At 35.3% G+C, this 12,997-nt stretch overlaps 1 protein-coding gene across 2 annotated transcripts in view; it reads left to right on the forward strand.

Moving 5' to 3' along the window:
- Positions 1–12,997, forward strand: part of LOC106665949 (LIM/homeobox protein Awh) — an 80,147-nt gene that overhangs the window by 39,810 nt on the left and 27,340 nt on the right. For both annotated transcript variants that reach the window (XM_014392778.2, XM_014392786.2), the window contains exon 2: positions 2,160–2,344. In XM_014392778.2, coding sequence (XP_014248264.1) covers positions 2,160–2,344 — 185 coding nt within the window. The remainder of the gene's footprint in view (positions 1–2,159; positions 2,345–12,997) is intronic.

Consider the following 12,997-nt stretch of genomic DNA (forward strand, 5'->3'; position numbering starts at 1 on the left):
ATATTATTTTGCAAACTAGCCGGACTCTCAGCAATTAGGACCATATCATCCGCATAAAATAATATTTTTATTCTGGCATTACCAACAAGAATTCCTCCTTCTAGTAGATTAACAATATCGTCCACAAAAAGGGAAAACAACATGGGGCTAAGCACACACCCTTGTCTTACTCTGTCTTACATTGTCTTACTTCAGTCCCTATTCTGAAGTATTTAGAAATTCCTTCTGAGGTCCGAACCGCTGAAACTCTCGAGGCATAAAAGCATTTAAGTATAGACAAACTTAGACGAAATGTATACGAGCTTTCGGAATAATGATGAATGATTGACTGAGTCAAAAGCTGCCTTTAAGTCTATGAAAAATCAATACACTTTTCTTCGCTTTTCTGAGAGCTTCAGTTGTATTAGGTTAGACAAAACAAAGATGTTATCTATTGCAGAATAACCTTTTCTGAACCCGGCCTGAAATTCGCTAAACAGATCATTCTCTTTGACATACTTTTCTAAACGCCGGTGTAACATGGAAAAAATTACTTTAGCTATTGTGTCTACACATTAACTGCCTCCATAGTTGAATACGTCGTTTACGTCACCATTTTTAAAGAAAGGGAAAATAATTGATTTGCTAGATGAGGATGGGAGTTGGCCGGTATCAAAAATATAGTTGAAAAATTCCAGAAGTTTCTCGATAAAAGAAGAGGAAGCATATCTGTAAAATTCAAGTGTTATGCGATTCATAAAGTAATAAAAATAATTAAATTCACTAATTTCGTGATCCACTTGACCAATTAATATATTACAATTAATTAAGGTTTTTAGTTGAGATAAAAAGTCAATGGCACGAGCGGGATTCGAACCCATGATCTTCGGCTTGATACGGCGCTGCTCTACCTAGCTCAAGTGGTAGAGCAGCGGCGTATCAAGCCGAAGATCGTGGGTTCGAATCCCGCTCGTGCCATTGACTTTTTTATCTCAACTAAAAACCTTAATTAATTGTAATAAAAATCATGTTTCTTCCATATTTATTTGTGACCTTCTTTAATCTATATATATTTCATTCAATCTGACATTTAAATATATGTATATTCAATTGTATTAATTACATGGAGTATATTACATATATCTCTCTAATAAAATATATAAAATATAATATAAATATATAAAATAAACTTCGCAACTTCAATTCTACTCAGGCTCTGCTTGCTGAGAGTTGGCTTCATAACTGTACGATAAGTAATATATCCAATTTAACACCACGTATGGAATCCAATTTCGGGCAAAAGAAAACCCCCCAATTATGCCAATACTTCGTGCAGAAGACATGTCATAACAGAACCGTTTCAAATTGCTGAGCCAATAGCTCGTCATTTTGAATCTGTTTCTAATTCCCAGGTATTCGGAGCGTTTCAGGCAGATAAAATAGGAGGAAGAAAGACACGATTTAAATTTTGCAACTGATGAAGAAAAAGTTTGGAACACTCTGGCTGAACTGGATCTTGTTCTGAGTTCGGTGAAAGAATCTTCTCCGGGAAGTGATGAAATCACATACTCCATGATTAAAAATCTATCTCCAGAAGGAAAAGTCAAGCTTTTGGAGTTATTTAACGAACTAAGGGTTGGGGGATATTATCCTGAAAACTTGAGGGAGGCGGTCGTGATACCCATTGCTGAACCGGGTAAAGATCCTAGCCTCCCAGAAAATTACAGACCTATTTCTCTAACATCATGTCTCAGCAAAAGGAAGCCATAATTAACAATAGGTTAAATTGGTTTATTGAGAAAAAATGTCTGTACAGCCAATACCAGGCTGGGTTTAGAATGCACTTTTGCTCTGAAGATCATGTAGCGCTCCTTGAAAGTGCTATTCAGAACACTTTCTTTGAGAGAGCATGCTTTAGCTGACTTCTTCGACCTGGAAAAAGCATACGATACGACCTGGAGATTTGGTATTCTTAAGAAACTCTATGATTGAGTTGAGGGAACATAGTTAAATTTTTAAAAAGCTTCCTTTGCATTTTTATAAATTATTATTAAAATAATACTAATTATACTTGTATTTATATTTTATTTTTATTTATTATATGTAATATTTTGTTTGAAGCATCTAAATAAATACAAATACATGGGAAGTTAAAGTTGTATTACGTTGTTTTTTTTCAGACGGAGGGCGGCTGTATCTGCGCCGGATGTTGTGAACCTATTACGGACAAGTACTTGTTACAGGTATCCGGAAGATCGTGGCACTCCTCCTGTCTACGGTGCTCCGTCTGCCAACTGGCACTGGACAGAGAGCCGAGTTGTTTCGTCCGAGACCACGCCGTCTACTGCAAAGCCGACTATGCGAAGTAAGAAAATAACGTTACATTTTTCTTTTAATTATGAATGAATTTTCCACGATTCGGATTTTCAGGAGGAGAGTTTCTAATCTATTTTTTTTCTATGATGTACCATTTCTAATCGTGAGTTAGAGTGATTCTCCTACTTGCCACGCTAACGTATGTTACTTTGGAATTTTTATTTTAATATTTTGTAGAAAAGGAATTATTGTAAATTTACCTGGCCCCTGTGCGACAAATAACAAGTAGTTGGACATTAAACCCTTCTGATAAATGACTGGATTTTTTAAAAATTTATTTGGTCGTTTCCGTTTTGCTTGTCAGACTATGTTGGCTCTATATTTTAGGGTCCCCGTCGCTCACCAAAGGGCAACCAACGAGGGGATTGAACTGATTAACTAACCTCATAGTCACTAAAGTTACCGAACTCGTGTGGGAGAAGACTAACAAGTTCCGGAGTGGGTGTAGGAACAACCCTTGAGTAGTAACAGGCACCTGCGGGAGCCTGCGAGAGCTCGACTGGGCTTCCGAACCCACGAAGGGCTATTACGAAGAAAGGGAGCCTATGACGGCGGGTAGTTTCGGCGGGTGCCCCGCGCCCAGTTGGCTATCTGACCGCTCTGGGTCTCACGAGAGGCAGCGGAAGGCGTNTCTTCCACGGCCCTGTTTCTCAATCCGAATTCCTTCATTCTATCCTGTGACCCCTCCTAACCCTTGGTTACAAGGGGGGTATCCGGGCACAAAATAATGGTGCAGCCCAGAGGGCGTGGCAACCTCTCTAAAGCACAAGCTGTGTACACTACACCAATGCTGCGGCGGTAACACTTTTCCGTCGTATGCAGAAGTGCGTCAGCTCTCATCTTGAGAATCAAAACGTCCGATAAGGCCGAATAGGCTAGGTGCGGACGTTAAAGATCCTCTTGTCTTGTTGACGATGAGTAATCGGGAACCAAACTGTCAGACTATGTGACGTACCGAACTAGCGAGTCTGTACAGCCCAAGAAACTTCAGGTTTAACAATCTCAGAACTCGATGAGAAATCTAACAAAAATAATATTTATTCAATATTGCTATTGCATTAGGATTATTGCTATTGTTCCGAACCCCTTAAAAAAAATTTTAATTAAAAAATGCTTTCTAATTTACTTTAAATTAAGTTTACCTGCTATCTAATGCGACCAAAATATTTTTGTTGATATTATTGATTGATTTCTGCATGCAGACTATTTGTACAATGTTGGGGCTATTTAATATTATTTAGAAGTGCTGTTTGACTACATGTTACATGTGGGGTATTGAAGAGAAAGCAACCTGGCGCGTATTAATTAAACGTCCAGGCTGCGCAAAACTCTTCGGGGACGCGTGAATTTATTTTTATTTACATAAGTTTTTATTATTATTTCGCATCCGAGGTTCGCCATCTTCAAAGTTGTGGTCTGCGAGTGGGATGCACTCCTGGACAGCACCACAGTGGTTGGTTGTAGATGGCGGTCCCCGTCTCGAACAGCCTTGGTTGTCCTTCGTTGGCCTGTGGTTTGGATACTGGATGGCTGCAAGTGGATCCGGAACTTTCGCCTGTGATTTTTTTTTTTGAAAAATATACAGCTCTCGAGAATCTGAAATGAGTCGTTAGTAGTAATGTTAAAAAAAAATATTTTTATTATTATTTTATATATATATATATATCCTGAGATTTCTCGAGCAGCAGCCGATCCATGCGTCTGAAACTTCAAATTTATTAATATTATTTTAAAAAAATGAATTTAATTTAAACTTTTTTTTTATAGTCGCAATTAAAAAAATTACAAGAATCAATTGTTCCACCAATCAAACTTAAACTATGCTTATTATATTTGTCTGGGGGGGGGGTCGTTTTGTTTAAATTTTATTTTAAAGTCGATTTTTTATAATTTATTTATTTGTTTTTAATTAATTAATTTATTTTTGATCATTATTTTTATTTTGCCCCTTTTTCTTTTGGTTGGATAGTTTTCCGCCTTGTCCAGGGCGAAAGATGGCCCAAATTTTTTTTATTTTTTTTTTTTGACACAATATATATAAAAAATACATTTAGTCATATAGTGTATATAAAATAAAATAATTATGTCGCTATAAGTCTGTCTGACTAATCCACGATTCAGAAATCGTGAGGTGCGGTCTGGTGTGATGTAGGTTTCAGAAAAATATTTTCTTTATCGTGCCAACGTTTCGATCTTTATTGAGATCATCTTCAGGGCTCAAAATGTTTGTCTTCTGTGTAATTGTGCCATTCTTGCGTGCCGTGTTGAGAGTGCTCCCTCTGAGAGGAGACAAACACTTTGAGCCCTGGAGATGATCTTAATAAAGATGGCACGGTGAAGAAAATATGTTTTGTGATGTTGACCAGACCGCATCTCTTCTGAATAATTATCGACTAACGGTCACTACTCACCACACATTTATTCAAATATATGATATTAGTGGAATTGCCTGGTTTTTGATTGACGTTTTTATTAATCTGTAGATGGTAGATAAATCCGTCGGAGCCAGAAAAGAGTCAGGGGCTTTTGAAGTTGAGACGTCATGAAAAGGTATGTCGGATGCCGACTGTAGCGTCAATCAAAGTGACCGCGTCACCTAAGACGGTGACTCGGCTATAATTGTAGCTGTTTAGATACCGAAGTCAATGTTTACCGTGGTCTGCACCTCGTGGGAAAGGGGTGACTTATTACAACCTCACTCCGGTCATGAATCATATCCCTTTGACGTCGGAAAATAATATTTCGTGATTTTTTTTGTTTAAATACTTTTTAGAGCGGTAATTGTAAACGCGGACAACCGAGGAGAAATAACTTTGTTTAGGATGTGACCTGGGTCGTAACGCCGGTCCTTGGCGAGGATTCTGTATTCAAACGGCGTAAAGTAGACCGACAGACCGCCTCTCCTCCGTTCACAACAGCCCTCTTGAATATTCATACGAGTCACTGGTTTCCTAAATGTACCTCTTTCGACTTAAGTCCGAACCAAAGATCCACAACTGTAACATTTTCGTAAAGTGTTTCTAATGGGGAGATCCTGTTATGAACCGAGTCTCAATTAAATATAACCTAAGAACATTTACTGATATAATTTGGGGATATTGGTCTTCGTTTTACACCCTGACAGGCAAAATATTGCACCCAATTGATTTTTTTTTAAATTTTCTTCATAAAAGAAATTTCTGCACTTAATTTGTCTCATTGTTTTTACCAATAAATATCTTCTTCTACTACGTTTCAAATTGGGAAGATCACTCATTCCTTAATCCAAAACAAGGCTAAAGGATTTTTCAATGTTTACTTTTTACGGAATTTAAAATGTTTATTCAGTTTCGTTTAAATTCTGAAACAATAAACTGTTTAGTTTTTACTTTTGTTTTGTTTTCTTAATTTCTATTTTTAAATGTAAAAATGCCACTTAGTGCTGAGGATGTTGCGGGTGATGTGGCAATTATCCATCAGATATGCGGCTATTGCCAGATCCTTACAAAACACTGCGAGATGCCGTTAGACGTTTTCGATAAACTGGGTCCTGCCATAGAAGGCCGGCTCTGGACGCCCTAGGGTTGAGGACCACAAGACAGTTTTTTGACTTTGAGAATTTTGCGAAGCCGGCTCTGGACGCCCTAGGGTATGAGGACCACAAGACAGTTTTTTGACTTTGAGAATTTTGCGAAGCCGGCACCTTACTTTTGTTCAAGTGGTTCATCAGCTCCAGAAAGTTCGAGGTGTTCAAATTTCTGAACGCACTGCTGGAAGAAGACTAAATCAGTGTATATATATATACCTCTTGGACCTATTCACAAACCCCATGATTTTGGACCATTTAATCTCGGGGAGTGATTTGGTGATGTCCTCTCCTTCAAAGATTTCAAATCTAGACCTAGCATACCTATCACTCTCAGCGAGGTACGGAGAGGTGTCAGGATACCTATCAGCCTCGTAATTCCCTTCCTTGAGTTAGAGAATAGCCATTTCGATTCTGCTGGTTTGATCACCTTAACAAACTCTTTCGATTGCCTGTGTCCGGGGGATAGATTCCCCTCCTTAAGGAATTGTTTCATACCCCAGTTTTTAATACTCTCTTCCGCTGTGCTCATAGAGTGAGGTAATATGGTAGTGGTTGTGGCCCGACAAACGCAGTATCAGGGCTTTCTTTGGCCGGGCTATCCGCCTACTAAATCAGTATGGACCGATGGCTTTTCTCCCATTAAGAGGACCAGAATTGACCAGAACACAGAGCTGCACGACTCGCATTTGCTCGAGAACACAGCCATTGGACTTTGGACGATTGGCCTGCTGTACGTTTTACAGATGAGCGTAGATTTGCTCTACGATCTCCAGATGGGTGAAAGAGTCTGAAGAAGGCGACAGAAATATACGAAGCCTGTAATTTTTCCCAGAGCCAACCTTTTCAACGTAGCAGTGTTGGTGTGAGCGGGAATTTCAATAGAGATTCTCACAGAGTTGGTTGTTGTTCATGGAGGTTCTTTGACGGCCACTCGCCACGTGGATGAAATTTTGGAACATCGTGCGCTCCCTATCCTCGATGAAATCACCTATTCTAATGCGCAACAATGCCCGCCACATGTCGCTCGCATAGTCAAACGTACTTTCAACAGCATAACATCAAGGTCTTAGCCTGGACAAGCCATTCTCCACATTTGAAACCCATCGAACTTTTATAATATAACCTCAAAAGACGAATAAGAGCATCATTTCCTGATACATTCTACGGTCATGAAAGGACTCTTCGTGAAGAATGGGCTGACCTCCAGCAAAGAGAGATTTCCAGACCGGTAGAAAGTATGCCTAGGCGTCTTCAAGATATAATTAAGGCAAGAAGAGGTAATACGCGATATTGAAATGTAAATAAAAATCTAAAACAAAATTAAACGAAATTTTATCTGCCCGTCATTTTTTCCATTTTCCAGCAATTTGCAGCGTTTTACTTTTTTAAACAACGACTCAATCAAACGTTAAAAAAAACCTGAAACTTTGATTAACATATAAAAATATATACAAATCAAGTTTTATTACAAGTGGGTGGCATTTTTTGCCCGTCAGTGTATAACATCAATGAAAAGGATAGTTGAAAATTGGTCTGAGTATACACGTAAACTGCCCGATGATAGACGAAATCATAAAAACACAGCAAATTATTTCATCGATAAGGAAGGACCCGAAATCACCCTAGTTACGTTAAGCCATCAAGCTGCAAAAGAACGGCAAAGCAACAGGTCCCGATGAGTTACATTCTAAAGTAATTAAACTCGTAGAAGCTCAGGAGGGAAAGGGCTTAAATCTGATTCACAGCTTCTTTACTGAAATAGATTTAGATCGGGCAAAATTCCAGAGGCCTGGTTGGCACATACCTAAAAAAACAAACCATATTTGACGACTACAAGTTGCTTAGGCTCAAGTCGCACATGGTCCAAATATTTCTAAGAATAATGCATGTAGATTTATATGTAGATGTTAAGAATCGTTTTTTCGTCAATGCAGTAACCCAGGTCGTTTATTCTTCTTCTTTTCCGTACAAAGATTACAGAATGTTCGTACTTATTTACAATACTAAAAGTATCAACACTTCACAATCATTTTTCTATTTACGCTCTTGAAACAAATACAAAATGAATATAACTCATAACGAAGGAGCACTTGCTAAAAACTTACACAACTCAATTATATATTTATTGATTAACGAAGCAATAAAAAAACAAATTAGATTTTGATGAAATGTTGGCCATGTATTTGACATCATTACCTTCCTGATCAATTTGGATATTGAGTTTTCTAGTCATAGTCATAGTCATAGTGATCACATGTCTGCAATAGTCGTTGCAGGTGCAGTTTGTCCGCATATTCCAAACCTCATGAAATATTCGCCCACTCTTCCATGGACGCTAATTAGCTGAGTGAGTTTATAATTTTGTTGTATTTCCGGTTTCATTCGTGTTTCGATATCGGGAAAAAACTTTTTCGTTTTGAAACTCTTTTTCCATTCGTCATTCCATTTTTTCTTGCTGAAGCTCTCTGCCATATTGTTTGTGTGCTGCGACCTTATTTTTATTTCGGAGTCGAATGCCGCTTTTTTGCTGATGCACCTTCCTTTTCGTTTCCTTCCATTCCACTGTGTATTTTTACTTTTTACGTATTTGCCACCCTTGTTCCTTAATGTTCAATATATATTTTCTAATTTCCATACTATTTATTGTCATTACAGTTTTTTGTAAATAGAAACCTCTTCCTTATCAGCACTTTTTTATTAGATCCTTTGAAGCATTGATTCTACCAACCCACCATGCTTTTCATAAGCTACTTTCCAAATTACTGAAAGTTTTAAAACTCATCTATGTCTTTTTCCCGTCTTTGTAACTTAAAATTAATCATTTGTTAGTTTAAAATTAATCCTTTTTAATTTAAATTTAACTATTTGCATTCAAAATTAATAATTTGTTAATTTAAAATTAACCATTTTTTAAATTTAAAATGAACCCTTTTCACATTAAAATTAATGATTTTTTAAATAACTAACTCTTTTTAACTTAAAATTTGCCCTTTTCAAAATTAGCATTAACCATTTTTTAATTTAAAATGAACCCTTTTCACATTAAACTTAATGATTTTTTAAATAACTAACTCTTTTTAATTTAAAATTTGCCCTTTTCAAAATTAACATTAACCATTTTTTAATTTAAAATGAACCCTTTTCACATTAAACTTAATGATTTTTTAAATAACTAACTCTTTTTAATTTAAAATTTGCCCTTTTCAAAATTAACATTAACCATTTTTTAATTTAAAATGAACCCTTTTCACACTAAACTTAATGATTTTTTAAATAACTAACTCTTTTTAATTGAAAATTAGCCCTTTTGAAAATTAACATTAACCATTTTTCCTTAAAGTTAACCTCTATTTAATTTAAAATTAACCATTTTAACTTAAAATTACCTTTTATTACTTTCAAATTAGCCCTTTTGAAAATTAACATTAACCATTTTAACTTAAAGTTAACCTCTATTTAACCATTTTTAACTTAAAATGAACTTTTTTACTTTCAAATTAACCATTTTGACTTAAAATTAACCATTTTAACTTAAAGTTAATCTCTATTTAATTTAAAATTAACCATTTTTAACATAAAATTACCTTTTTTTACTTTCAAATTAATCATTTTGACTTAAAACTAACCATTTTAACTTAAAGTTAACCTCTATTTGATTTAAAATTATCCATTTTTAACTTAAAATTAACTTTTTTTTACTTTCAAATTAACCATTTTGACTTAAAATTAACCATTTTAACTTAAAGTTAACCTCTATTTAATTTAAAATTAAACATTTTTAACTTAAAATTAACTTTTTTTACTTTCAAATTAACCTTTTTTAATTTGAGAATTTTTTTATATTTTAATAGAAAAAAAATACCCAAAGAGATTATATGAAATGTAAGCACGTAAACTAGTTGGGCTAAAAGCCAAACGAAAATTAATTACAGTTAAAAATTAAATTTATATAAAATATAATTAAAGGATTTTTATTTAAATTGAGATATGTGAGATTTATGGTTTTTAAGAGCTCAATTATTTTATATTAAAAAAATCAACTCGAATTAAAATTAATTTGTTTTTACATTTAATTTGGTATTAGTTTATGTTCAATTGTAATTAATGATGGTCTTCTAAGGGCCCAATTATTATTTTTTTCAAATGCAAGAATTTATATGTTGAGATTTCATACATTCATCATCTTAGTTTTTTTATATAAAAAAAAGGTTTAATTTGAAAATTAAAAAAAGTATATTTGAATTTAAAAAGTGTTATTTCATGCAAAAAAGGGTTAATGTAATGCAAAAAAGGTTAATTTCATGCAAAAAGGTTAATTTGAAATTAAAAAGATTGTGTCGATCAATCTTTATTGCTCTCGTTACTTGTTATTTATTTATTGCTCTATGAATTTCTAGTTGTGATAAAAAATGAAATTTGATATTTCATAGGTCCCTACTCTTGCTGAATGTTCCAAAACAAAGCAAAAAGAAAAAAATTAAAAAGTGTAAATTTGTTGGGAAAAAACTTAGAGAGACTTGTAGAAAATTGTATGAAATAAGAGAGAAATTCCATTGATTTAAAAGATAAAATAACTAAATCATTTGGACATAATTAGTTATTGATTTAAGAATTATTAGATTTAAGGATAAGGGAGGTAAGGAATTAAGCCCTGGAGGAATAGTTAAAATCTGCAATAAAGTGTGCAAAATTTATACAGAATAAAATTCCTGACGGAAAATAAGAGATCGGCTTGTTTCGTGACGCTATGGAGTCGTCAAATTTGATGCTTTCCTTGTGTCAGTAATTTTATGTTTTCCATCCGATACAAAGATTTTAGGGGTGCTATTTCTTCAGTTTGCAATGGCTACCTGTCCAAAATATCAATGGGGTGGAATAAGTCTCAATCGGGGGTAAATAATCTGGAAGTTGTCTGACGTTATGTGCGACTTGCTTAATCGCAGGTTGAATAAACAAAGTTCCAAATTTAACAGACTTAATCTTACATAGATCAACTGGGTAGACTTTTATTTCAGTCTTTTGCCATATGTAGAAAAACAAATTCTCGGCAGGTAACAGAAAAAGTTTGTGTCCTGCTTGGGTCGGTGATCGATGACGGGACATTACGCCTAAGTTGAAGGGATTGCAGTTGGAAGATGATATCGATCAGTTGGACGGTGATTTGAATGCCGTTTGATTCAATTAAAACGGGAAAAACAAACAAATAAGTTTGGCGAAGGGGAGGCTGTTATGGATTGTCGTGATGCGGGATTGCGCAGGGCCGCCACGCCCTTGGATCGACCATAAGGGCTCTCCCGTTCTCCCCTTTCCCCCTTTACCGAGGGAGGAGGCGGTTATTCGATTTGTCCCAATCAGAGCAGGGGCCGACGGCTTTCCCCCGAGGGGAGAGAAACACCGACACAGGCTTGGAAAACTCGAAGAAATACAAGGTGAAAAACTAGAGAAGTGTGAGCTGAATTGATCAAAGTATTCCCCAGGCAGAGGGGCCAGGACTTGATTAGGACGGACTCTCTTCGGATACAATTGGAAAACATCCCTTTATATTCGACACCCCTTCGGTGTTATTAAAGGGTTTTCCTTTCGTTGACAAACACTTTGATGTTACTAACCGAAATTACTATGTTCGTCGTGTACACTTGATCACATCATGCGAGATCTAATGTTGGCAAATGCATCACAAAAAAAAACTGATGATTTGAATGGAAAACCTCTTACAGTCTTAGTACGGCTACCCAATCAACTCTTGACATAATTTTCGAATATACATTAATAAACAAAACATACTCCTGTAATCTCTTGGTATGTGGTGCCTTGAGGAACTTGCGTTTTGATCGTTTCCCATCATTTGATCTGACATCCAGTAATGTCGTCGAGGGTTCGCTAAATGACCTGAAATGTTCTTTGTATTTTTCGTTTATTTCATTCTTTTCTGGAACGTATTCTACTCATTGAGGCGCCAGTGCTGACGATTTTTACTTCCCCAAGAGACAACATGAACAAGATAAATTCACTAATTTCGTGGTCCGCTTGACCAATTAATATATTACAATTAATTAAGGTTTTTAGTTGAGATAAAAAGTTTTTAGTTTTAGTTGAGCAGCGGCGTATCAAGCCGAAGATCGTGGGTTCGAATCCCGCTCGTGCCATTGACTTTTTTTATCTCAACTAAAAACCTTAATTAATTGTAAAGAACAAGATATTTGAGTTCAGCCAACATTTTCTCAAATAAATCAGTACCAAAAAAAGAATGGGAAAAAGGATAAAACTCTCCGTTGAGAATGGCACCATCTGCTGGTACACTGTTGGCAAGGGCGGATCCAGAGTGGTCATCAGGGGGGAGGGTAAAACATTTAGATTTTTTTTAAGACACAAAAGACCTAAAAACGTGCCAAACGAGAGAAAACTTTACACACATCGTTTTTCGCCCCAACGCAATACTTTCTCCTCCTTCAAAGGGGAAAAAACTTGATTTAAAAGTTTCAATACTTTAATTTCAAAACATATTACTCATACATTTCCAAAATGCTTTTCCGTCATAGTCTGCAATGTAAATGTTTTTAGTCACTCACACGAATATAAAAAATTAATGACCAAATTGGAGGTTATCACATCGAGAGTCAGAATAAAAAGATTAGAGGCAGAAATCAGAAAAGCACTAGAAGGACATGTCAAATCACGAAAAAATCACGGTCTGCAATGTAATTTTTTAGCACAAAACATAAACGAACAAAAAAAAACCTCCCGACAGTAAGGAGTGAGATTTCTTTCTTTTGCGGAATCAATCCAGCGGTGTTAAAAATTTTCTACTTTAAATATTATAGTATAATTTGAAAACCATGGGTTTATATTATTATTTGTTTTATACAAAACGTAACATCATAAACATATTGCAATACGATAAAAAAATTAATCAAAAGTTTTTGTTTCTTATTAACAGCTGGCGTTAAATTTAATTATATTTCGGCCATTCTTTCCTAGACTACTGAAAATAATGAAAATAAAATAATGCTTTACTAGTTAACTACCTCATTTGAAATTTTATTTAAGCTATTTAATTAATTATTTTCTCGCGTT

This window comes from Cimex lectularius, unplaced genomic scaffold, assembly GCF_000648675.2.
Source record: "Cimex lectularius strain Harlan isolate CLEC.00 unplaced genomic scaffold, Clec_2.1 scaffold23, whole genome shotgun sequence".
Classification (NCBI taxonomy): domain Eukaryota; kingdom Metazoa; phylum Arthropoda; class Insecta; order Hemiptera; family Cimicidae; genus Cimex; species Cimex lectularius.